The sequence below is a fragment of the Muntiacus reevesi genome, chromosome 9 (genome assembly GCF_963930625.1).
Source record: "Muntiacus reevesi chromosome 9, mMunRee1.1, whole genome shotgun sequence".
Lineage (NCBI taxonomy): Eukaryota > Metazoa > Chordata > Mammalia > Artiodactyla > Cervidae > Muntiacus > Muntiacus reevesi.
In genome coordinates, this window is record NC_089257.1 from 75,408,820 (window position 1) to 75,436,343 (window position 27,524).

Consider the following 27,524-nt stretch of genomic DNA (forward strand, 5'->3'; position numbering starts at 1 on the left):
TAGCCATTCGTCTGTGGATGGGTATTTAGGTTTTTCCATCTCTTGGCAGTTGTACAGAATGCTGTAATGAACATTGGGGTGCATGTCTCTTTTTGAATCACAGCTCTGCTTGCATATATGCCCAGGAGTGGAATTGCTGGATGCACCAGCCTTTATTAAATGACTGCCGCAAGCTGCTGGGCAGTTTAAGCTCTCAGTTGTGTGCTTTCGATCATAATTGCCGTGGCTGTTGGGGGCAGGCAGGCCAATGTAGGGGGAGGTGTTCTAGAGGGAGTAACCCGAAGAGGTAGATGCCTTGGGGTGAACTTTAGAGGACCTCGGGAAGGGAGTGTGAAACGGGGCCTTGGAGAGTGAGGGTGGCATGTTCATGGAATGCTGGAATGCCAAGGGGACCAGCGAGACTGGTGACAGCTGAAAGAAGGAACTGAGTGTAGTGGCCTTGAAAACCAAGCAGAGTTTGAACTTGAAGCTATAGCCAAAATGGTTGTGTACAAGGGATTGACAAGCTGGCAGTGCAGTTTAAATAAGGACGGGTGATTCCCAGCTGTGTGTGTCCTCTGCTGTCTACTCCTGAAGGAGACTCCTGAGCCTGTGACATTGGTCTGTTTGTGGATCCTGGATCTGGTCTTAGGGAACAAACTAGTTAACGGTGAAGGCGAAGCTGGTGAGCAGGTGATCAGGGCTCTTGTTGTGTCTCTCGCTTCTGCCAGGAAACTCACTTCATTTTTACCTTGATTCATTTCCCCCTCAACAAGGAGGCCTTTGTTATCACTACTATGGAGTGAGGCAGAAAAAAGCCTTGTTCAGGGTCGCATTGCCTAAAGGCCTCTGGACATTTACAAAGAAAGTAAGAGTGTAGAGCCGTAATGGGAAGGAAGTTTTTGGTGCTTTAGAAGCCAGCCAGAAGCAGTCATGCTCATAGAGAAGCAAAGGATTCTTCTTGGTGACAAATGACAAACAGTTTTTGCAAAGAGAAAGAAACTATTCTGGGTGAAATGGGTCATCATCAATTAGGGTAGAAAGGTTGTTGCTCAGCTGCTCAGTCGTGTCCAACTCTTTGCGACCCTAAGGACTGTAGCTTGCTAGGCTTCCCTGTTCTTCACCATCTCCTGGAGTTTGTGCACATTCGTGTCCATTGAGCCAGTGATGCTATCTAACCATCTTATCCTCTCGTCCCCTTCGCCTCCTGCCCTCAATCTTTCCCAACATCATGCTCTTTTCCATGAGTGAGCTCTTCTCATTAGCTGGCCAAAGTGTTGGAGCTCAGCTTCAGCATCAGTCCTTCTAATGAATATTCAGGGTTGATTTCCTTTAGGATTGACTGATTTGATCTCTGCAATCCAAGGGATTCTCAACAGACTTCAAAAGCCGCTGTTCTTCCACACTCAGCCTTCTTTATGGTCCAGGTCTCATGGATGCCCCTGAAAACTGCCCTGTTCCATATGCCCTGGTCCCCAGCCAGGCCCTGCAGCACTCGCCGGGAAGAGGTGGTGTCCAGGCATCTTCTGTGCTTTCTTGCAGCTCCTGCTCCCAGGCCTCGAGAAGTGCTAGCAGGGAAAACTGCGCTTCTGCTCATGACGGATGCTGACGTCCAGTTTCTGATTTCAGAGACCCTTGACCCTATTGGTTAGATTATGGACACTGTGTTTTTACATAGGAAAACAGATGCAAATTACGCGACCAGAGTTCCTAATGAAGATCCTGAACTGAACAGGAAGGGAAAGATTACGTGCACGTGGGCCTGGGGATGGTGTCTCTTTCATTTTTGCCGCACAGCCCAGGAAGCTCGTTCAGAGCCTGTGATCCGTGTTACTGGCGTTTTCCCTTGTCTTCCCAGTGAGGGAACAGAAGTGAAGCGTGGCAGTACCCACCCCCCGCCCTGCCCCGCCCCGGGGGGATCTCTGGGCTCAGTGGAGTGATGATCCTGGTCTGTCTGTCTGCAGGGTCTGTCCTGATCCTCTGCTGGGCCGCCTTCTCTCTCCCCCTCTGAGGGGGGCAGAGTGGGAGCAGGATTCAATGTGGGGGCTACCGAGTCTTAAATGACTGTCGGTAAGGAATTGGGCATCCTGTCCTTCTGTCTCCATAGGTGCGTGTGTTCATGCACGAGTGTGAAGTGCATTTGTTCGTTCTTAATACTGAAGCCTGCGGGAGAAATGGTGATGGGGGCACGTCTTTGATGCCGTCGGTGCTCACGCCCACCATCCAGCCCTGCCCTCTGCCCAGCGCTCTGTACCCTGGAGCCCTGGAGCTCGCTGTCTCTTGGCAGGCCATTGGATAAGGTGCGGAAAAGCGATTTATACCAGTCTGATGGTGATAGGGGTGACTTAGTGCAGGGTTCTTTTTTCCCCCCAATTAATTAATTTATTTTTAAGAGAAGTTTCTAACTGAAGGATAGTTGATTTACAATGTTTTAATTTCTGCTATACAGCAAAGTGATTCAGGTATATATATACACATATATATACATACATAGGCATTCTTTTTTAATCGTCTTTTCCATGATGATTCATTATTGAATGTAGTTCCCTGCACTATGCAGTAGGACCTTGTTTATTCATTCTGGATATAATAGTTTGCATCTGCTAATCTAGCCTCCCACCCCACCCCTCCTCCAGCCCCCTCCGGCTTGCAGCCACAAGCCTGTTCTCTATGTCTGTGACCTTGTTTCTGTTCCATAGATTCCACACATAATTGATAGCATGTGGTGTTTGTCTTTGTCTGACTTAACTTCACTTAATACGGTAATCTCTAGTTACATCTGTGTGGCTGCAAATGGCGTTGCTTTGTTCTTTTGATGGCTGAGTAGTATTCCATTGTCTACATGCACCATATCTTCTTTATCCGGTCATCTGTCTGTGGCATTTAGGTTGTTCCCAGGTCTTGGCTGTTGTGAACAGTGCTGCCGTGAACACGGGCTGCATTTATCTTTTTGAATTAAAGTTTTGTCTGGGTGTATGCCCAGAGTGGAATTGCTGGATCACGTGGTAACTGACCTCCATGTTGAAAGCATGTATCCATACCTACTCACATCCCTTACACACTCCTTTATACACCAGTATGATGTGCATATATATTCTTAGGTATGCCTCAACTTTATTGGCAGTTTGCTCTCTGTTATCACTTAGAATTTGTAGTCAATTTGATAGTACAGTTTGATAGTAGGGCCTGGAGTTGTAATCTACTGGCATATGCCATTCCTGACCCAGATCTGCTGTAAGAGAATACCACACTTAAAAAAAAAGAATTGAATTGGAGTGTAATTGATTTAACAATGTTGTGTTATTTTCAGGTGTACAGTAAAGTGATACAGTTGTGTGTATATATATATTTTTTTTTTCCAGATTCTTTTCCATTATAGTTTATTACAAGGTATTGGATACAGCTCCTTGTGCTGCATAGTTTACCTACTGTGTATCTATTTTGTATATAACATGTTGCTGTTTATCTGTCTTTCATGCAGTAGTGTGTATCTGCCCCACTTTATCCTCTTGGTCGAAGTATATGGGTCCTCAGCTGCTCCCCGTCGCTCATTTGGTGGGGGAGGGGCTGCGGGTGCAGCAAGTGTGTTTGTGTTTTCCCGTTTCTTTGTCCGGGCACACTGTTCTCCTTCTGGCTTAGGGCTTCTCACCTGTGGCTGCGTATCGGAATCACACGAAGAGCTTTATGAAACGCAGATGCCTGGGTCCTATCCTGGGCCGCTGACTGCCAGGTCCGGGTGAGGCCAGGGTGCTGGCGTTGGAGGGCTCCCCAGGGCGTCCTCTCGGGCGGCCAAGGTTGCTCCGTGCGTCTCTCCAACTTTCCACCAACATTTTCCACCTGTCTGAATTAGAAGCCAGCCTAGGATTTGCCTTTGGATCCAGGCCATTGACGATTTCTAATTTTAACTCTCGGCTTTGAGACTTATAGATGTAGAGGGTGAGGCCCAGAAGGGACCGAGTTTCGTTCCATGGTAGTCCCTGCGGGTTGGCCAAAAAGAGAGTGCTGACGGATGCTGTCAGAGGCGCTGGGCCTGTCGTTTTAGGCTGATCTTTATATAGTATGTCATTCATACTCAGATTATAGTCAACCTTAAGCTCTAACTCACAACTGCATTATTTATTTTAACATTGTAAGATAAATATTCTACTTGTCAAAATCGTTTTTTCTCTTTTTCCCAGTAGTCCAGATATGCTTATGCTACATGTGAAAAGAAAGACAGCTAATCACTTGGTCGTGTCCGACTCTTTGTGACCCCATAAACTGTAGCCCACTCTGTCCATGGAATTCTCCAGGCAAGGATACTGGAGTGGGTAGCCTTTCCCTTCTCCAGGGGATCGTCCCAACCCAGGGATCGAACCCAGGTCTCCCACGTAGTGGGCAGACTCATTACCGACTGAGCCACCAGGAAAGCCTTTTTCTACGTGTGAGCACACGTCCAAATGTTGTTTCATGGGTTGACGGAGAGAAACTCCGGAAGAGGATGAGTAAATTTCCATCTTACCGCCTCTCGGAATAATTAGTTGCTTTGGCCTTATGGGAAATGGATAGATAACCATCCTGGCAAGAAATTTCGAATGACCCATTTGACATGGTGACTGAAAAACAGTATTTTTTCTTAATGGAATTATCTTGGAGGCAGGGATTTTGATTTTTAAAAAAAGCATGACTAAATTACCTTTGCCATAAAAAGCCTTCAACTTGGTGCCCACGGGGAGAAGTCAGTGCAGAGAGGGTGGAGCCAGGACTCCCCCCGCCCCCACACTGACAGCTCCCGCTCACCACACTGAGTGCTCCCGCTCACCACACTGAGTGCTCCCGCTCATCACACTTAGTGCTCCCGCTTATCACACTGGGTGCTCCCTCAGTGCTGTTTGTGCTGTATCAGTGTCATGTTGTGGTACCTCATGTTCAGTGACAGCAGGATTGAACCCAGTGTTACGTTTAATTGAAACAGGAAGCGTGTCCAGCTTTGTGTGTGAGGCAGATACGTGGGATCCGAAAGGCCAGTGCTGGGCGGAGGGCCAGAACCCATGACCCGGGCTCACGCTGCTGCAGGAGGCTCCAGAACCCCCAGAGTGGAGCCGATCGCGCTGTGCTGGGCTGTGACCAGCCCTTGCTAACACGTGGCTGGGCAAAGTGACCACTCCTCTCTGCATCCGTGAGATGCTCCAAGAGACAGCTGCTCTTTCCGTTTTAGTTTTCCCTTTCTGGCCTCTCCGCCCGCTTCCCTTTGACTACTCTGAACCTGATGGCTTGTCCAGTTCCACAGGAGACTTGATGTTTGTGGGTGCTCATGCCGCGCCCTTGGAAATGGGTTGTATGAAAGGGCCCCTGACTTTGATCAGTGTGTGTTGAAAATTATGATTATGACCTCACGGGTCTTTGTGGTGGGTGCCAGATTTGTGATGATTCTGAATAGTTACTTTGGAATTTTATGAGTCAAAAAGACAGGGCTGCCCCTGCCAGTGGAAAGGCGTGGGGGAGAATGGCTGGTGTGAGTCACATGGCGAGGAGGACTTCGTTGACACTAAGGTGCACTTTGCTCTCTGCCCCAGGTCCCCCTCCGGCCTGTTACAGCCCCAGCAGTCCCATCCAGATTCTAGAAGACCCCAGCTACTTTTTCCCAGACTTTCAGCTCTATCCTGGGAGGCATGAAGCATCTTTGACAGTGGAGACAAACAGTGGCATCAGAGAAAAAGTTGGTAAGTTCTTTCACTGGCACTCATGTTGGAAAAGCAGAATGATTTTATGTTTTTCACTCTTCTGAATAATTTTTTCTCTACCCTTTTTTTAAAAAGCAACATATTGGAATATTGGTTGTTTCTTTATTGGTCCGTGCCTTATTTTTAATGTTTGCTTAACATTGTGCGTGCGTGCATGCTAAGTTGCTTCAGCAGTGTCCAATTCTTTGCAACCCTATGGACTGAGGCTGACCAGGCTCCTCTGTCCATGAGATTCTTCAGGCAAGAATACTGGAGTGGGTTGCCGTGCCCTCCTCCAGGGGATCTTCCTGACCCAGGGATCGAACCTTTGTTTCCTGTGGCTCCTGCATTGCAGGCGGATTCTTTACCGCTGGTGTTAATAGACTGTTATAATAGGTGATTCACTCAACAGAGAGAGTTCCTGAGTACGTAGGAACTTCAGAATTATACCACTGAGTGCCTAATTTTTCTCTAATTCCTAAATGTTCTTTTGTACTCGTTCCTAGAATCTTTCTTTTTTCTTCTCTGCTTTCATTTATACCTCTTTTTGCAGGTAATTCAGAAATTCAGAGAAATTCTAAACTGTATTTGGAAAGGAACCAATTCCTTTGTAAATATTTCCTGCCTATTTTTAAGGGTTTATGAGATTGGTTACACCATGAAGGAATGAATCTTCAAAACCACGTTAAAGAAGGATCTTCAGGTTCTTGCCAGATGTGCACATGAAAAGGAGATTCAGTAGTTTCTGTGCCTAATGAGACCCCATTCCTTTTATTATTCATCCAAAAAAATAATTTTCCTTTGGAAATATGTTTTTATTTGAATTTTTATCCATTTTGTTTTAGAGTGTTGATTTTTTTATTTGAATTTGCTTGTTCATCAAGCCCTGAGGGTAAGAACTGTCTTCTTTACTCTCCTAACCCAGCACCTGTCAGAATGCCTGACTATCACAGGTTGGCAGTTGGTATTTGTGGAGTGAGTGATGGCTCAACTCAACCCACGCTGTTAATTGCTTTCCTGGGATTGTGTATCACTTAGTACAGTTATTCAGCAGTTCATCTTGGGTGGACTTTTCGTGGTCTGTTGTTGCAGGGTTCTTATTGTTGAACTTCGGGTTTATATCTCAGTTATGGTGCATGTTCTTTGAAAATGAGCAGTAAGTTTGAATTTACTCCACATACCATCCTGTGAAGTAGATATGAAGCCTGATCTCAGAGGAGAGAGAGGTTCAGAGAAGCCAAGTAATTGCCTGAGGTCACTAGGGGTAGATCAGAGGTGAGCTTCAGGAACCAGTCTGTAGAGTTCTTTACTCAACAATTCTTTCTCTTTTTTTATAAACCATTTTTAAAATTGAAGTATAGTTAATTTACAGTGCTGTGTTAATTTCAAGTGTATAGCGAAATGATTCAGTTATATGTATATCTATATATCTGTATTATGTCAGTTATTTTTCAGATTTTTTTCCATTATAGATTATTACAAGATATCGAATATAGTTCCCTGTGCTATGCAGTAGGTCCTTGTTGCTTACTGATTTCATATATAGTAGTGTGTATATGTTAATCCCAAACTTCTAATATATCTCCCGCCCCCCCAACAGTTCTTTCCTGAATGCCTTTTGTGTATCATGGTAGTGTTTAGGCACTGGGTTCACAGTATATGATTTTAACAGATAAGGCTGTCTGTCCCCTGGTGCGAGAGAATTCTAGTAGCAGAAAACAGGTAATAAATACACTGTTGATTGAAAGAAAAGGCCAGAGACAAGACCAGATGTTAGGCTGTTGAGGACATTCAGCAGCTGGTTAGGGGAGCTGGAACCTGGGGAATGGTTGAGGGCGTGGAAGCTGGGGCTGCAGTCTTTGCTGCTACAGAGACACTCAATGTCATCTACTGTCACCTTTTCGCATACTTTAATACCAAAAAGTGTAAGAGGAATATAGTCCTTGATAGCAGCCCCTGCTAAAAGAAGGCAGTAGACTCAGTTTATGTGTATCTAGGTATATACACATGTATATGCTGATTATGTGTGTATTTATATATCTTGTAAGAGTATCACACCACCTTCATTTTTTATTTTACTGTAGACTGAAAAACCAGCTTGGCACTTGATTAACTGTAGGGCACAAAGGGGATTTCCCTGGCAGTCCAGTGGTTCCGACTCCATGCTTCCAATGCAGGGGATGTGGATTTGACTTCTGGTTGGGGAACTAAGATCACACATGCCATGCGGTATGGCCAAACACATAGATAAATAAATGAATAAAGTACTTCTACAATTCAACAATTTAAAAAAAAACAAATACTTTTTAAAAAAAAATGGAGAAAGGAAACACAAGGGTCAAAATTGTATCTGCATTTTCTATCTGGATGACTCTTAGGATGAGGATGCCATTTATCAGAAAAGAGGCAACTTTGGGGAAGAGAGACGGTTTTGGGGGAAATGATGTGTTCTTCGTTTATATAAAAACACAGAACCACAGAATCAAGTCAATGTATGGCAAAACCAATACAATATTGTGAAGTAAAATTAATTAATTAATTAATTTTTAAAAAAAGAAGCAAACAAACAAAAACACAGAACCATTACTCCTTGCCCAGAGTTTGCTCAAACTCATGTCCATTGAGTCTTTGATGCCATCCAACTATCTCATCCTCTGTCGCCCCCTTCTCCTCCTGCCCTCAATCTTTCCCAGCATCAGGGTCTTTTCCAATGAGTCAGTTCTTCGCATCAGGTGGCCAAAGTATTGGAGCTTCAGCTTCAGCACCAGCCTTTTAATTGAATATTCAGGGTTGATTTCCTTTAGGATTAACTGGTCTGATCTCCTTGCTGTCCAAGGGACTCTCAGGAGTCTTCTCCAACACCACAGTTCAAAAGCATCAATTCTTCAGTGCTCAGCCTTCTTTGTGGTCCAGTTCTCACATCCATACATGACCACTGGAAAAACCATATAGAGTTGTATGCTAGGGAGACCCAGATGAGGAGCCATAATCTTTGCCCTTAAGATGTTCAAAGACTTGTGTACATAAATAAGTGCCATCTGACACAACTTAGTGACTAAACAACAACTGTGATGATCGGTCTTTGAGATATATAACAACAGAGCCTGGACATTAGAGAAGGGAGCTCAAGCCTGCTGGGCTGCAGCAGGAAGGGTTTTACTTAGAAGGTAGCTTTGGAGCCATCCCTCAAAGCACATCTAGGAATTTCCCAAGAAAGATGTGGTGAGATGCATCTTTCCAGGCAGAGGGATGAATGGGAACAAAGACCCGGAGGCCAGAGAGAGCTAGCATGTTTGGGAACTCTGTGTTCTTGGAATGTTGCTGGAACTTGAGCTCTAAGGGCGGGCCGTGGCTGGAGCATTTGGAAAGTGGAGACCAAGTGTCGGTTGCTTTCTGAGGACAGTTAGAAGAGAAGAGAGAAGGATGCGGGCTGGCACTTATAGGTTTACACTGGGCTGTGAGAAGGTGGTTCCGGTTTTTTTTTTTTTTTGGTTCTGATTTTTGTTTGTTTGTTTTTAAGATGGGAAAGACTGTTTATATGATGAAGAGAAGGGATCAGTGGAGAGCTTAAAGGGAAAACTTGAAGGCCTGACCAAGGTCTAGAAGGAAGCAGGAGGTGAGGGGAGGAAGTGGGAGCTGGAGAGATGCTCCCATGACAAACTGCAGGGTACATGCGGGTGATGGGGTATTGGAACTCTTTAAATGCCTCTATCATTAGAAAGGTCATTATTCACAATATACGTGGAGACCTGTATCCACGTGGAACAGCCTGACACGTTTTTCCCATGTGTGTCTTCCAGTTGAGGATCCTCTCTGTAACTTCCACCCCCCGAACTTCCCGAGGATCCCAGAGGTGGAGATGAGAGGTTCGGAAGATGCGGCAGCGGGAACGGTGTTACAGCGGCTGATCCAGGAGCAACTGCGCTATGGCACGCCGACCGAGAACATGAGCTTGCTGGCCATTCAGCACCAGGCCACAGGGAGTGCAGGGCCAGCCCACCCCACCAACAGCTTTTCTTCCACGGAAAACCTCGCTCAAGAAGACCCACCAATGGTCTACCAGTCAGCACGCCAGGAGCCGCAGGGTCAGGAACACCAGGTGGACAACACGGTGATGGAGAAGCAGGTGCGGTCCGCGCAGCCTCAGCAGAACAACGAGGAGCTGCCCACCTACGAGGAGGCCAAGGCGCAGTCCCAGTTCTTCCGGGGCCAGCAGCCGCCGCCGCCGCCGCCGCAGCAGCAGCAGCCGGGGGCCGTGGGGCACGGCTACTACATGGCCGGGGGCGCCAGCCAGAAGGCCCGGACTGAGGGCAGGCCGACGGTGAGCCGCGCCAACAGCGGACAGGCGCACAAGGACGAGGCGCTGAAGGAACTCAAGCAGGGCCACGTCCGCTCTCTCAGCGAGAGGATCATGCAGCTGTCGCTGGAGAGGAACGGCGCCAAGCAGCACCTCCCCGGCCCCGGGAACGGAAAGGCGTTCAAGGCGGGAGGGGGGCCCTCCCCAGCCCAGCCTGCAGCCAAGATGCTGGACCCCCGAGGGCCTCCACCCGAGTACCCCTTCAAGGCCAAGCAGATGGTGTCCCCGGTCAGCAAGACCCAGGAGCATGGACTGTTCTACAGTGACCAGCACCCGGGGCTGCTCCACGAGATGGTCAAGCCGTACCCTGCGCCCCAGCCTGCGAGGACAGAAGTGGCCGTCCTGAGGTACCAGCCACCCCCGGAGTACGGGGTAACGAGGTGATTATCGAGCCTAGAGGATTTAAAAAATTTATTCTTTTAATTGAAGTATAGTTGATAGATAATATTATTACTATTTTGCAGATGTACAGTAGAGGATGCATGATTTTGAAAGATTATGCCCCTCCTATAGTTACTATAAAATATTGGCTATATTCCCCATGTCTTACAGTGTATCCTTGTAGCCTATTTTATAGCTAATAGTCTGTTCATCTTAATCCCCTGTCCCTTCACTGCCCCTCCTCCTTGCCTTCTCCCCACTGGTAACCACTAGTTTGTTCCCAGTGTGCCTGAGTCTGCTTCTTTTATATCACATATACTAGTTTGTTGTATTTTTTAGATTCCACGTATTGGTGATATCAAGCAGTGTTTGTCTTTCTCGGTCTGACCTATTTCAGTTAGCAGATTGCCCTCCAAGTCCATCTGTGTTGCTGCAGATGGCAAACCTTCATTCTTTCATATGACTGAGTGGTATTCCATCATGTGTAGCTACCTCATCTTCTTTATCCATTGATCAGTTGATGGTACCTGTGTTGCTTCTCTATCTTCACAGTTGCATCATCTGTGAATACACGGTTCTTGATCTGTGCCCCTTTGAACACTTTTGCATGCGTGCATGCTCAGTTGCTCAGTTGTGTCCAACTCCTTGCAACCCTGTGGACTGTAGCCCGCTGGGCTCCTCTGTCCATGGGATTCTTGTTTAGGCAAGAATATTGGAGTGGCTTGCTGTTTTTTCCTCCAGGAGAGCTTCGCAACATAGGGATCGAACCTGTGTCTCCCGCATTAGCAGGCAGACTCTTTACCACTGAGCCACCTAGAATGCTGCTCTGAATACTGGGATGCATGTGTTTTTCTGAATTAATGCTTTTATTTTTCTCAGATATATACCCAGGAGTGGAATTGCTGGGTCATACGGTAGTTCTGTTTTTAGTTTTTTTAGAAACCTTCATACTGTTTGCACAGTAAGCCTTGTGGTTTCACTCATGTTTTAGTACTCATTATTTTCAAGGCATATTAGGTTTTTGTCATCCTTTTTTTTTTTTTTTTTGTCTGTGCACAATATTTAGTAAGCAGCATTTTGGCCAAAATATATAGATTGAAACATAATAGAGGTCAACTGGGGATTTTCTCAAGGTGTCCCAGAAGGCGGGTGGGGATTTCTGAGCTTGGGGCGGAGCCTCTGTTGCGGGCTGTCCCAGGGGAGCTTGGCCCAGTGGTCTAGAGGAGCAGCGGTTTTCCTGGCTGGCTTTGTGGAGAGTGTCCAAACTCCTGGAACATGTTATTACCATGGGGTTTTAAACAGTCTTTCTTCACTGTAGATTTCAGAGGAAAATGTCTGAATTCTAGAACAGAGCAGCTAAAGGGACCTAGAAATCATATAGCCTCACCCGTTTATTCAGCAGAAAAGTGAAAGTGTTAGTTGCTCAGTTGTGTCCAACTCTTTGTGACCCTGTAGACTGTAGCCCACCAGGCTCCTCAGTCCATGGGATTCTCCAGACAGAAATACTGGAGTGGGTTGTCATGCCCTTCTCCTGGGGATCTTCCTGACCCAGGGATTGAACCCGGGTCTCCCACATTGCAGGCAGATTCTTTAGTGTTTGAGCCATCAGGGAAGACGCTCTGTTTATTCAAGAGATGAGAAACTCAATTCCTGCAGTACTCAACTCTGAGGCAACTGGAGTGAGGTTCAGGTATCCTGACTCTCAAAACCTTTTCCCTCCATCGTCCTAATTCCTCCGACTGATGGACTCAGCAACACTTACCGCGTGTGTAGTCTGTGCAGCCCTGTACTCAGTTCAGAGATAAAGATACAGTTTCCACCCTCAGGGTCCTCCCAGCCTTGTCTCAGGGAAGCCAGCATCTGGACAGATCCTTGGGCTGCAGGGTGCTGTTTTAGGATAGAAAGGTGCAGAGAGCATTCGGGAACCAGAGAGAGCAGTATGACTCACAGCTGAAGGGCTTGGGGAGAGCTGCACGGAGGAGGTGACCTTTGAGCTGGGTCTTGAAGAATAAATAAGAGCTGTGGGGGTAGAGAAGTAGCAGGAGGTACTATGCAGGGGAAAGGCCATTTCTTCAGACCAAAGCTTAGGCGGTTTTGTCTGGCATGAGCTGCAGTCATACAGAGCCATGGCAGGGTTGGAAGTGGCAGAAAGTGTGTTTGGACAAGGAAATTGAGACCAGTTGATGAAGATCTTTGAGTGCCATACTAAAGAGTTTAGAATTTATCCATAAACAATTGCAAGAACCAGTGTTTTTCAGTAAAGACTGTGTTGATGTTTACTAGGCTGATTTAATGGCAGCAAAGGATGAATTAGAGGAAGAGGAACCTAGAGGCCATGAGGACCACCAAAGATGGGGTCGGTTGTGTCCAGATAAGACCTGGTGAGGGTAGCCCAGCTTTGAGGCCATAGGTATGGAGGAGCATTATATGCTAAGAGAAATAGAGTTGACATCATTTAATGACTGATTAGATATGGACACTGTTGGAAATAAGGCAGTTGGAAAGCAAACTCTCAGGAGATACCCATTTGGAAATTGCTAGAGTTTAGATGTTTCTGAGCGGCTCTGCCTGGGGAGTGTGTGGAGCATAAGAGAAGACAAGTGGGTCACTGCCTGTTATGGCTGTGTCTCCATTCTCCCCAGAGGCTTTATTTATCAGATTCTAAATCAAATGAGCTGAGCTTTTCCCGAGTGACTCCAATGGCTGGGTGCAGGGCCTACTTTGGCTGTACAGCTTCTGAAAGGAGAGTGACTGGGCCTTGGCAGAGAGAGTGAGCTGGCCTGTCACTCACTTGGCAGCTGCTGACACATTTCCCTGCCTTCAGTGGCAGTGGCAGTTTTGAAGCAGCATACCGACCTGCAGGCCCCTGACAGGCAGGAGGACGCAGCGGACACAGTGTGACCCCACTGGGGTATCCAAGTGCAGCCTGGGAGAGCTCTTGTTCTCACCCTTTTATGATTCCTAAAGCCAAAGAGAAATTGAAATTTAAAAGTTATCAGGTTTGAAGAGGAAAAATATGTCTTCACATCTGTGGTTATTAGCATATTGATTTGCCAGAGTTAAGTAATCCGTAGTAGTGATTGCAGAATCATATCAGAGTTTGGGTTGTGATAGTTCACCTTTCTTTTTTTTTCCTCAATCATTTAACTCTGCGTCTAGAGCTTGATCGATAGTGGAAATATTCCCAGTCTCCTTCTTTCTTTTGGGCTTTATTCTGTGTTACGTGGCAGGGTATAAAGGGGTCTTGCTGCTTTTTGTCATTTGGCAGTAGGTATGCTGTAAGTGGAAGGCAGGAAGGGCGAAGAGGAAGCTATCCTGGAGGGCTGCCAAGGTATTTGTGGGCGGCATCATGTGTTTCGATGTGATGACGTCAAGAAGAACTGTCTGAAGGATTTGAGCTGGTTGCCGGGCTTGGCAGCTGGGTCCACATGACACATCAAAATGCCCTAGAAGATGTAACAGGCAGACCATTGAGGCTCAGCCCCAGAGCTACTAGGTGCCTTTGTGAGCCTGGCCGCAGTTCGCCAGCGTGGCTCCCCCAGGGCAGCCTTTGGCTAGCAGGGTAAACAGAGTTGTGTCCACACCAGCCGTGCTTCAGACACATTCAGTGTGGCCTGAGCTCCAAGGACTGGATCTGAAGCTCAGCACGGTGTGATGTTCAAGCTATCTTTGACCCAAAAGAAGAGCCATTGCGCGCGTGCTCAGCCATTTCCAACTTTGCAGCCCTGTGAACTGCTGTCCGCCAGGCTCCTCTGTCCATGGGACTCTCCAGGCCAGAATACTGGGGTGGGTTGCCATGCCCTCCTGCAGGGGACCTTCCAGACCCAGGGATCGAACCCGTCCCTTTGGTGGCTCTTGCATTGGCAGGCGGGTTCTTTCCCACTTAGCCACCTGGGAAACCCAGAGAGGAGCAGGTCTCCCTTTAACTTCACTGTCACCTTCCTTTGTGCGTAACAGGTTATCAGTTTGTCGTTAACGGTGATGGTTTGGGAAGCTGCCGGCAGTTGGGTCAGTGCATCATGGACGACCCTCGAGTCAGGGAGGCCTGTGTCTGAGATCACTGGGCTTATGTTCTGGCCTCGAGCTGCAAAAGCGGGCTCAGTATGTTCAGCGCTCTCATCCCACCCATCACACACTGTCGAGACTTCACCGCGTTTTGTCTAGAGATGGAAAAGTCTGAAGAGCACAGAGCTTAGGATGAGTAAGAACCTGGAGTTCTGAATTTCGTTACTGATTTACCATAGCTCATAAATTCTCTCACCTGCTCTGATCCGCAGACCATGGGAGATGTGTGGCAGGTTATGGTCTCTTCCTGTGGGAAACCCCATGGAGAGGCCACTAGTCAAGGTCTCCTTGACTTTCATCGGTTCAGTTCAGTTGCTCAGTCGTGTCCGACTCTTTGTGACCCCATGGACCACAGCACGCCAGGCCTCCCTGTCCGTCACCAACTCCCGGAGTCCACCCAAACCCATGTCCATCAAGTAGGTGATGCCAGCCAACCATCTCATCCTCTGTCGTCCCCTTCTCCTGCCCTCAATCTTTCCCAGCATCAGGGCATTTTCCAATGAGTCAGCTCTTTGCCTCAGGTGGCCAAACCTTGTCCTTTCTCGTGGGGAAGCTAGTGAGGCTAGGGAAGGGCTCAGATGACCTGGCCCTGCTGAGGTGGCTGGTGGGGGCCTCCAGGGACTGTGAGGTGGCCGTGGACGCAGGTCAGCTCTGTCCTGGCCCATTCTTCCTCTTCCTTCTCCTGAAAGTGGAAATGAGCATAAATGAGAGCCAGGTGAGAACTGGACAGGTTGTTCTATGAAGAATTAAGATTTTTAAAAAAAGAAAAGGAAGCATTGTCTGACACATTTTGGGGAAACAGCACTTCCAGAAGTCATGACTTGGCTTTACAGTCTATACATTGTTCTTATTGTTGTTGTTATTCAGTTACTCAGTCGTGTCTTTGTGACACTTTGTGACCCCAGGGACTGCAGCACGCCAGGCCTCTCTGTCCATCAACTCCCGGCGCTTGCTTAAACTCATGTCCATCGAGTCGGTGATGCCATCCAACCATCTCATCCTCTGTCGTCCCCTTCTCCTCCTGCCCGCAATCCCTCCCAGCATCAGGGTGTTTTCAAATGAGTCAGCTCTGCGCATCAGGTGGCTAGAGTATTGGAGTTTCAGCTTCAGCATCAATCCTTCCAACGAATATTCGGGATTGATTTCCTTTAGGAATGACTGGTCTGTCCCATTAATGGAAGTGAAGGCACGAATGAATACTGGGGACTAGATCTCACACACCACAGCTAAGTTTGCATGTTGCAACTAAAGATTCCAAATGCCACAACAAAGATCCCCGAAATAAATATTAAAAAAAAAGAGATGACGTCAGAGCCAGTGGTGCCATGGATCCCCTTCCACAGAACACGCTTGCCTCGTCTCTTCGCCGGCCCTATCAGTTCAGGGGGCTCGTGGTTTCCCGCATTCATGGAGGGACCCTGTGGTGTGCTCAGCCTCCCACATCACACATGTTTTCCTTAGAAAATTCACTATGAATTTTCCTCTAAAAAACCTCCTGTGTTGGTTTTATTTAGCACAGAGTCAAAGTTCCTGATGCTCTGTGGTACTCAGGTGCTTCAGTTGTGTCCAGCTCTCTGCAACCCCTGGACTGTAGCCCATCAGGCTCCTCCATTCACGGGATTCTCCAGGCAAGAATACTGGAGTGGGTTGCCATGCCCTCCTCCAGGGGATCTTCCCAACGCAGGGGTGGATCCTGGGTCTCCTGCATTGCAGGTGGATTCTTCCCTGTCTGAGCCACCAGGGAAGCTCCATGCTCCCTGGGAACGTGTCAAAAGACAGTGCAGGGGGTAGGGAGGGAGCGAAGAGGACAGAGTCCTGGAGCCCATGTGGCCGATTAGAGAGAACCCATGCTTCTCACCAGGAACCCACGCCGAGCCAGCAGTGCGGCCAGAGTGCAGTTTACCGAGTGAATAAGCGCGAAGATTGGGGCTGAAGAGCAGTTTTACGCTGGGTGGGTGTGAGGTCTCAAATGGGCTGCACAGTGCAACAGAGAATGTTCGGTGGCCCCCTCTCACTCTGAGTTGGAAATGGCTGGAGGAGGAAGGGGGATTTTCAGACAGTGTGTTTCCAAAGTGCTGATTTGCAGTTTAGATAGTTAACGAAAATGAATTGCTATGTGGTATTAAAAGGTGAGCCAGACCCAAAGCTTTTGCATTAACCACCATGTGTTGCTCTTAACAAAAATGAGGCCAGGGAGTGTCTTTTTTAAATTCCACCAGCTAAACATGTGTTTTGAATACCAGCATTAAAATTTACGAGTTTGTACAATTTTTAAGCTGAATTGTGGCTGAATGAGCCAAGTAAAATGCCCTGTTTATTGTGAGGAGCGGCTCTGCGGTGTGGGAATTTCAAAATGCTGGGGTCAAGTTTAGGTTGCTTTCTCAAGAAATGTAACACAACTCCAGCTGCAGTGCATTAAATGCGTGGCTTCTCCAAACAAGAGGATCATCCATATGCCTCCTGCCTAGCAATAGTTTGGATCTTAGTTTACCCAAGAGCCTAGTCTCAGTCTGAACACTTAAGAGTCCTGTGTCACACCACCAAAGGGGTCCAGGTGGGAAAGCTGTGGGTTTGGGAAAAGAAGATTTGAGGGGTTTTAAGTCCTGGCTCTTCCACTTTGTAGCAAACTGCTTAAGTTCTCAGAGCCGCAGTTTCCTTATCTGCAATCTGCTGTAGCTGATGTTTCCTAAAAGTAACTGATTTCTTCCTTAGACCAATGAAAGACTTTCAGTCTCAAAAACCTAGTAATAAGATAACTCCCACTTCCCCACTCCCTGAAAAATGATAAAGAAGGGAAATAGAAGTTACCTGCAGTTCCATTATCCAGCCACAACCACTCTTAAATACTCTGTTCACTGTTGCTTTCACAATCAGAAAGTATAAGAAAATACTCTAAGTCGGAAACCTCTAGATAAATAAGAGGTATTTTTACTGAGTGAGAAGTCTTAAATTTGAATCTCTTCACAGCCAAGAAGCCATGTTATTTTCACCTCATTTTTAAGTTCTTTTATCTTGTTTACTTCCTCTAGTTATTAAAATAACAGTGCTGATTTTTGGCTTATCTCTATTTTCTAATTTTTCTATAAGTGAAAGTTGTTCAGTCATGTCCAACTCTTTGTGACCCCATGGACTATATACCATGGAATTCTCCAGGCCAGAATACTGGAGTGGGTAGCCTTTCCCTTCTCCAGGGGATCTTCCCAACCCAGGGGTCAAACCCAGGTCTCCCACATTACAGGCACATTCCTTACCAGCTGAGCCACCAAGGAAGCCTTCGTGGCTAATATATACTTTTCTATAATGAACATATATTAGTACAGAACTTTTTGAATAGCCGCCCATGTTCACTGTAGAAATTGCATAAAGAATAGAAAAATATGAAGAGTGAAAAAAAATCCATGAATTTGTCATCTGGAGATAGTCATTCTGACCTTTTGTCATTGTTCCTTGTAGTCATTTTTCTGTAATTTTTTACTCAAGTGAAGTCCTAATATTTATCACGCCTTGAGAATTTTAAAGAATCTTTGCTTTGAAGCTCAGTAAACACTCATTGAACTGATTGTTAATACTGATAAATTGAAAAAAGTTGTTTTGATTTCAGTTGTATATTAATAACTTTGCTTTGGGAAATTTTTTTAGCTGTTGCATTTTCTCTTTTGAATCACTCCATCACATCCTTCATCTGTTTATCCATTGATGTCTCTTTTCCTGTTATGTTTTGGACAACTTTTGTCAATCACGCAGCCATATGAAGTGTTGGCACAATGCCCTAATTGTAGATAAACATATTGTTGTTCTTGTTTAGTCACTAAGTTGTGTCCGACTCTTGTGACCCAGGGACTGTAGCCCACCATGCTCCTCTGTCCATGGGATTCTTCAGGCAAGAATGCTGGAGTGGGTTGCTGCTTCCTCCTCCAGGGGATCTTCCCGTCCCAGGGACAGAACCTACGTCTCATGTATTGGCAGGCGGATGCTTTCCCCTGAGCCACCTGGGAATCTCCCAGAACATATAGTCTAATATTTTGAATATAGGTTGCTGATCACCATTGATGCTTGGAGATCTGCTGTTAGTAGAGTGGGGATTGGAGAAGGCAATGGCACCCCACTCCAGTACTCTTGCCTGGAAAATCCCATGGATGGAGGAGCCTGGTAGGCTGCAGTCCATGGGGTCGCTAAGAGTTGGACACAGCTGAGCGCCTTCACTTTCCCTTTTCACTTTCATGCACTGGAGAAGGAAATGGCAACCCACTCCAGTGTTGTTGCCTGGAGAATCCCGGGGACAGTGGAGCCTGGTGGGCTGCCGTCTATGGGGTTGCACAGAGACAGACAGGACTGACGTGATTTAGCAGCAGCAGCAGCAGAGTAGGGACTATTGGTCTGTTTGTGTGAATTGCTCTGTTGCTCACTGAATTCTGAAATTGTCTCCAAAGTGAGGCCTTTTGGTGTACATGTAGTGTGGACTAGAGCAGTGCTGAGCAATGGAAATGTATTGTTGAGGAGGGAGGGGGAGGGATAAATTGGAAGATTGGAATTGACGTATAGACGCTGCTATGTATAAAATAGATGACTAATAAGGACCTACTGTATAGCACAGGGAACTCTACTCAGTACTCTGTAATGACCTATATGGGAAAAGAATCTAAAAAAGAGTGGAGATATATATGTATATACATCTCCACTCTTTTTAGATGTGTGTGTGTGCCTGTGTGTGTAACTGATTTACTTTGCTATACAGAAGAAACTAACATGACATTGTAAGTCAGCAATAGTCCAATGAGAATTAAAAAATTTTAAATGCTGAAAAAAAATGCTAAACTAAAGGCGTTGACATGCTGTAAAAAAGAAATATAATGTGGGCCAGATATCTAATTAAAATTTTTCTCACAGCCACATTTTTATAAGGTTACAAGAAACAGGTGAAATTAATTTAAAAACATGTTTTAGTTAACCCATTTTTAAAAATTGAATATAGTTAATTTACAATGTTGTTTGTGTTAGTTTCTGCTATAAAGCAAAGTGATTCATTTATACAGTAAACTTACTACATTAAATTTTTTTTTCTGTTATTGAATATAGTTGCCTGTGCTGTACCGTAAGACTTTGCTATCTGTTTTATGTATAGTCATTTGTTTCTGCTAATTCCGAACTCCTGATTTATCCACTGCCCCCCCACCACCCAAAGCCTTTCCCGCTTTGGTAACCATAGTTTGTTTTCTGTGTCAGTGAGTTTATTTCTGTTTTGTCAGGTCATTTGTTTCATATTTTTAAGATTCCAGATACAGGTGATATCATATATTTGTGTTTGTCTGACTTCTCTTAGTATGAGAATCTCTAGGTCCATCCTAGAGATTGCTGCAAGTGGCATTTCTTTCTTTCTATGGCTGAGTAATATTCAACTATGTACGCTTATCACGTCTTCTTTATCCATTCATCTGTGGGTGGACACTTAGGTTGCGTCCGTGTCTTGGCTATTTTAAGTCATGCTGCTGTGAACGTTGGAGGGCGTGTGTCTTTTCAGATTGGTTTTGTCTTTACTGGATATATGCTCAGGAGCAGGATTGTTGGATCATACGGTAACTGTATTTTTAGTTTTTTTAAGGAACTTTCACATCGTTAGTTAATCCATTTTAAAACGTACATTTAGGTACATGTTTTATTTAACCCATTATATCTAAAATATCATTTCAACAGGTTATCAACATAAAAAACTACTGCTGGGATATTTTTCCTTTTTTGTATTGTCTTCAAATTTTGATGTGCCTTTTATGCTTCGTGCACATCTCAGCTCAGACGAGACACATTTCAGGTGTTCGGTAGCCACATGTGGTTTGTGGCTAGTGTTCTGGACAGTACAGGTCTAGAAGAAAGTGAGGGTCTGTGTTCAAGAGCGAGTGTCCCGACATGCATGTGCATCCCCTTGACATTATACTCCTGTTCTGCATTGCATTGCAAGATATCTCTTCAGAAATGGAAGCTTCTGTGGTGTTAGCATTTGCTTTGTTTCCAGGCTGAAGCTTTAGTGTTAGGGACTGGGATTCTCCACACAGCATGTTTTAAGAAGAAGGGACACCCAAGGGTGCATGATCCTTTGCTTTTCTCCTGACACCCATTAGCAGTGTAATAGTAATAACACAGTCTAGCAGTTATTAAATCCTTTCCCAATGACAGACACGATGTGCACTGCTTTATATACATGGTCTCACTTAATTCTCATAACAACTCTGTGAAGTAGATACTATCATTATCACCGTTTAAAGGTGAAGAAGAAATTAAAAGCTTGCCCATGGTTACATGGCTAGAAAGAAGCAGAGAAAAGCGTCCCATAGTAAGGAATACTGCAGTCTTGTGCCAGCATGGGGTGATAGCCCTGGTGTGGTGGAGGTATGTGATCTCCAACCCCCAGTTCATAGCCCGCTGTTTTGCTTTGTAAAGACTGAGATTTGTTAATCCTCTGAGCTTTAGTTTGCATACTTTAAAAACAGAATAATAATATGTGTTGTGAGAGCAGGGAATGTCCGAGCTTGTGAGAGTGAAATGACAGTGAAGGTAAAGTGCTATTCATGGCACATTTAGTACATTAGGTGTAATGTAAATACAGATGTTTAAACAAGCTTATTTATGAGAACTTCCCTAAGTAGTTCAGTGGTTGAGACTCCACGCTTCCAATGCAGAGGTCATGGGTTTGATCCCTGGTTGGGGATCCCACATGCTTTGAGGCTCAGCCAAAAAAAAATTTTTTTAAAGAGAATATGTAAACAAGCTAATTTATGAAGGCTTGTTGTGTGCAGAGAGAAGCAAAGAGACTGTTGAGCGGTCACTGTCACCAATGATCTTGCTTCCCTGATCCACATTACATTATCACTTCAGTCTTGAGCTGCATTTTGTGTATGAGAAAGGAAGCGACATGGAGCTATGGTATTAAATTGGCAATGTCATGGCTGGAGATTCTAACTATATTATCCAGATCAAATATAAATACCAGAGGTCTCTCCCTCAATAAAACAGTGTTGAAGTTCATAAAGTATATATGACCTCCTAACTTGCTGTTGGGCTCTGGGGCCAAATCAATTGACAAAAATGTACTGGGTACCAATTTAGTATAAGCCGTAATTTTCTACCCTCAGAAAACATGCATGCTACTAATTAGGAAGAATAAATAATGCATGAAAAATTAAATGGTATTTAAATAAAAATTCAAGAGAACAGAAACATGACATAAGCCAGTGGTGGTTGGTTGTCAGGAGTGTGAGTCAGGCAGGGTTGTAAATTAGGAAGCAAGAAATGAGTGTAGATTCTGGGTCAGGCTACGTGTCACGGACCCAAGTCATTAATGATGGGCGATCAGTTCAGTTCAGTTCAGTTCAGTTGCTCAGTCGTGACCGACTGTTTGTGACTCCATGAATTGCAGCACGCCAGGCCTCCCTGTCCATCAACCAACTCCCGGAGTCTACCCAAACTCATGCCCATCGAGTCGGTGATGCCATCCAGCCATCTCATCCTCTGTCATCCCCTTCTCCTCCTGCTCCCAGTCCCTTCCAGCATCAGGGTCTTTTCCAGTGAGTCAACTCTTCGCATGAGGTGGTCAGCGTATTGGAGTTTCAGCTTCAGCATCAGTCCTCCCAATGAACACCCAGGACTGATCTCCTTTAGGGTGGACTGGTTGGATCTCCTTGCAGTCCAAGGGACTCTCAAGAGTCTTCTCCAAACCATAGCTCAAAAGCATCAATTTTTCAGCACTCAGCTTTCTTTACAGTCCAACTGTAACATCCATACATGACAACTATATATTTCCTGCATGACCCTATTTTGAATCATAGATGCAGCTCTTTGTTTTTTTATTAAATTTTTTTTTGATGTGGGTCATTTTTAAAGTCATGGTCCAAGTCATTGATGATGGAAGATCAGCCCATATATATTCCCTGTATGACCCTATTTTGAATCATAGATGTGGCTCTTTGTTTTTTTTATTAAAAATTTTTTTGATGTGGGTCATTTTTAAGGTCTTTATTGAATTAGTTACAGTATTGCTTCTGTTTTATGTTTTAATTTTTTGGGTCATGAGGCATGTGGAATCTTAGTTCCCTGACCAGGGCTCAAATCCATACCCTCTGCATTGGAAGGTAAAGTCTTTTTTTTTTTTTTTTTTTTTTATTGAAGGAAAACTGCTTTACAGAATTGTGCTGTTTTCTGTCAAACCTCAGCATGAATCAGCCATAAAGTGAGTGAAGTCGCTCAGTCGTGTCCGACTCTTTGCAACCCCATGGACTGTTGGCCACCAGGCTCCTCCGTCCATGGGATTTCCCAGGCAAGAGTACTGGAGTGGGTTGCCATTTCCTTCTCCACGAAGGCGATGTCTTAACCACTGGACTGATCACCAGGGAAATCCCAGATGTGGCTCTTTAAATGCTCCTTGATTCTTGTTTCTAATACCTCACTGTGGACTTGGAGCGAAGAGGCTTTTTCATCCCTGCTCAGATGTATTTAATAGTTTGGTGGCAGGTGGGAAAAGATCCCTTTCTTCAGTGTTCCAAGATTTCTTCTATTCCATGAGAAAGGAGCAGAGCCTGGTGGTGGTTCTGCCTTGGTGTGTGTGAGGATAAAGAAGGTGATGAACTGTGCTGCCTGGTAGATGTGTAGACCCTTCATATTGTTAGTTGAATGCTTCTGTAGAAGAGATAGTAACCTATGAAAGACAATAGCATTGAAGGTAAGTAACAGTCCAAGAGAACAACATAGGGGTGGGTTTCTAGCCTTCATGCTCCCCCTGAGCCGGCTTGAACCTGCAGAAAGCTCTGATGCTTTCGCTAGGGTATGAGTCAGGGACAGGGTGGTCACTCAGACTGGGCCACGGGGACCTGGCAGCAGGAGTCACAGGGTGCCTGCCTGTCCTCCTTGTGTTCCCCCGCACTGTTCAGGGAACGAGTGAGCTGCAGGCTCTGGAATCTCAAAGCCTGTGCTTGCATCTTCTTTATCTTTCTGTTATCTCTGTTCTATTTTGTTTTGGAGAAGGAAATGGCAACCCACTCCAGTATTCTTGCCTGGAGAATTCCATGGACAGAGGAGCATGGCGGGCTCCAGGTCATGGGGTCGCAAAGGGTCGGACATGACCGAATCGACTTAGCACATACCGTCTTGTGCCTTGTTTTCTCATTTAAATACAGAGACTTGATAGTGATGCCTATTTTGTAAGGCAGTTATGAAGGTCAAGGTGAGATGATGCGTGTAGTAGTGCATACTACAATGGCTGGAGTCAAAAGTGTCCAATAAATGTTAGCCATAACAGAAAAAAAATATTGGATTTCTCATGAAAGCCACAGTCAGGGCTAAGCTCTGGGTTGTTGTCGTTCAGTTACTGAGTTGTGTCCATCTCTTTACTGCAACATGTCAGACTCCTGTGTCCTCCACTGTCTCCTGGACTTTGCTCAAATTCACATCCATTGAGTCGGTGATGCCATCCAACCATCCCATCCTCTGTCTCCTGCGTCTCCTTTAGCCCTCAATCTTTCCCAACATCAGGGTCTTTTCCGGTGAGTAGGCTCTTTGCATCAGGTGGCCAAAGTATTGGAGCTTCAGCTTCCACATCAGTCCTTCCAGTGAATATTCAAGGTTGATTTCCTTTAGGATTGTTTGGTTCGATTTCCTTGCAGTTCAAGGGGCTCTCAAGAGTCTTCAGCAGCACCAACATTCAAAAGTATCAATTCTTCAGTGCTCAGTCTTCTATGGGATACAAGTGATACTAATTACAATTATAGTGATAATAGCTAACATTTGTCCAGTGCTTCATTTGTGCCCAGCTTTATACATATTAACTCCTAAGTCCTTTAACTTAAGCCAAGTGGTGGTATGGACCCAGGATACCAAGACACATGATGTCAAGTAACAGCTCTTCCTTCACAGTCTAACAGAGGAAGTAAGTGAAAGTGTTAGTCGCTCAGTTGTGTCTGACTTTTTGCAACCCTATGGTCTGTAGCCCGTCAGGCTCCTCTGTCCATGGGAATTCTCCAGGCAAGAATACTGGAGTGGGTAGCCATTCCTTTCTCCAGAGGATCTTCCCGACCCAAGGATCGAACCCAAGTCTCCCACATTGCAGGCAGATTCTTTACCATCTGAGCTACCAGGGAAATCCCAATAGAGGAAGTAAGCTATAGTCAAATAGATGATTATGGCATAGAATTCTGGGCTTCCCTGCTAGCTCAGCTGGTAAAGAATCTGCCTGCAATGCATAAGAGTCCGGTTCATCTCCTGGGTCGGAAGATCCCCTGGAGGAGGGCATGCCTACCCACTCCAGTATTCTTGCCTGGAGAATTCCCATGGACAGAGGAATCTGGAGGGCTAATTCCATTGGGTTGCAAAGAGTCGGACACCACTGAGCGACTAAGCACAGCACAGCATAAAATTCTATACAAGATAGTTTCTCAATAAATATTGGTTCCCGTCTCCTGTTTTTTTTTTGTTTTCTGTGTCCCCATTGCAAAGACGTCTTTATCCTAATGGTGGCTGATCGGTAGCATTATCTTTGGAAGTGGAGGATATCCTGATTCATAGCACTGGTCTGATGGTGTGTGACATTTTCCTGTGTCTCCCCCCAACCCCCACCACTGTTCTTTCCCTTTCGTTTACTCTCATCCAGATCTGCTTTGTATGGACCTTTGAGCCCACCCACCCCAGTGGCTAAGGAGCGGAGCCAAGGAACAGTGGTTTGCTCTCCTGGCTACACATCGTCCGTTATAATACCATGCCTCTTGAATGTGTATTTTTGAATGTGTAACCGGGTTATTTTTTGAAGCCAGTGTTCTCTACTTATCATAAAAGACTTCCTATTTTGAAAAACCCATTCTTTCTGTCCCTGAACTTGGCAAGAACCTTTTTCCTGCATTGCCACTCAGGTGGCTAGTCACCATCATGGATGACTTAGGCTGGCATTATGAAAACTTCCTTTTTGTTATATAACGGAAGATGACCGAGAACATAGGCCCGTCCTTGACTGTGAGCTCCAAATGCCAGAGCCCAATAAATGTCAAAAGGTAGAAGCCCTACCCTGAAGCCCCTGCCTAAAGGGTCAGAGGGCAAGTCCTGCTGGGACCCTGATGCTTCTTCTGTGCCCACCTCGGCTCCGAAGAGACACACCACCATGCTTGTTTGTGGTGGATGAAGTGGGCAGGGAGAACTTGCAGATGGGAATTGGTGTCTGCTTTTGGATCGAGGCAGTGTAATTTGTGATATTTTGTCTCTTGTCAAGGTAACCTCTTTGCATGAAAAATACACTGTAGGATTTGGCTAGGCTACCGGTATGCACTTATTCACAAAGGACCTGTGGTGTTTTGGGTCCATAACTGATAGGAGTCCCTGTGATGGGGATGAAAGTTGGGCATTGTGAAAGGCAGCCAAGGGCATTTCACTCTCACCGTGGAGCTAGACCTCATACACACAGACATCCTCATGCACACGGGACAACACATCCACATATATTTCAGTGTAGAAGGGGCACAAATTCATCAAAATGCAGAAACGTTTTATTTCTAATGAGGTCATATAGTAATCGTAGTTGTGGAAAGGGAGGGAAGGGGGAAGGTTTACACCTCCCCACCCCCAGCACTCCTTTCTGAAGTCAGAGGCCCTTAAGGAGTAAAGAACCACCTTGAGCTCCATGGTTCCCTACTTTTGACTTGGGGAACTTAGATCCCAGCTATTTTAACATGAAATTGATGGGCTCCTAGATCAAAACCGTAAGGAGATCTAGTTGGAAACTAACTTGGGAGCCCGGTGGAGCACTCCGATGTTGGTTACCAGAACAGAGCCTGTGGTTAGTCACTCTGGAGGGATTCCTGGGTTTCTTCTGACATCATCTTTAGGGGTGTTTGCATCTCCATGTAGGGAGGGCCAAGGTGACACCCTTTCTTCTAGAGTTTGACGTTTAGCTTCAGAAGTCAGCATTCAGAGGATGCTTAATGCTCTAAGATACACTTGCACAGTGAGAGATATGGAGGGTGACACGGTCCAAAAACATTGCAGCAAATATACTTAAAAGGAAATATAAGGTCAGATGACCTCGGATAAAGGGAGGTAGCTCTGAGAGATTTGGCCCCGGAGGATCACAAGGAACAGAGGTAACACATGAAACTGTTATGGACTAGAAGGAGCTCAACCCTTTGATATAATGAAGTCAGGGATTTTAGGGTTGTTGATAATTCTTAGTGCCCCAGTTCTCAGACTGAGATCTAAAGGTTGAAGGGGTAAACAAGAACACCAGTTTCCCCAAGTCTGCAGGAGAGAGAGAGCCATGCTTGGAGAACTAGATGCCAAGACTGTCTTTGCTGTTTATACTATAGTGTTGTTGTTAGGAGCCCTTGGCTTAGGCTGGAAGAAAATACAGGGATTTTTATGAAATCAGTTAACAGAATCAGGAGGTGGGGATCCTTTGGGAGGGAAGATTGGATATGAAAATTCATGGGTTCAGTTAAAGAAGCTAGTACCAAAGTTTGAACCATCAGGGGACATCTGTGTTTTTCTTAACCTGGCTGTTGTTGTTGTTCAGTCACTAGGCCTTATCTGTCTCCTTGTGACCCCACGGATGGCAGCTCACTCCTGTGTCCTGCACTGCCTCCTGAAGAGTTTGCTCTAACTCGTTTCCATGGAGTCGGTGATGCTATCTGACCATCTTATCTTATGTCACCCCCTTCTCCTTTTGCCTTCAGTCTTTCCCAGGTTTCCTCACTGGGCACCTTTGGTCCATCCTTGCCAACATACATCCCACCTACTCGCATGAAGACAGCTCCTCCCCTGCCCCTCCACACTCCATGGGAAGGTCTGGCTCCCAGAGCTTGGCTCCCAGGTTTGGCTCCCAGAGGCCCATGCCCATCCCTCTTGCCTCATCTTGTGCTGTTCCTGCCGTCTGGGCTCTGTGTCCACTTGCTTTCTTCCGCTTAATCTGCTGCTCTCAATCCTGCCTTAGGTCCCGCTCACCCCCAATCCGTCTACCTGGAAAACTTTCCCCGCTTCTCCACCCGCTGCCCCCAACCACTCTTTACTCCAAGTCTGTC

At 45.8% G+C, this 27,524-nt stretch overlaps 1 protein-coding gene across 5 annotated transcripts in view; it reads left to right on the top strand.

Annotated features, from left to right (window-relative positions):
* Positions 1 to 27,524, top strand: part of AMOTL1 (angiomotin like 1) — a 207,099-nt gene that overhangs the window by 111,810 nt on the left and 67,765 nt on the right. For 4 of the 5 annotated variants that reach the window (XM_065946303.1, XM_065946307.1, XM_065946304.1 and 1 more), the window contains 2 exons: positions 5,535 to 5,681; positions 9,482 to 10,418. In XM_065946303.1, the coding sequence (XP_065802375.1) occupies positions 5,535 to 5,681; positions 9,482 to 10,418 (1,084 nt within the window). Of the gene's footprint in view, positions 1 to 5,534; positions 5,682 to 9,100; positions 9,147 to 9,481; positions 10,419 to 27,524 lie in introns of those variants that run through there. The other variant, XM_065946308.1, reaches the window with a different exon arrangement.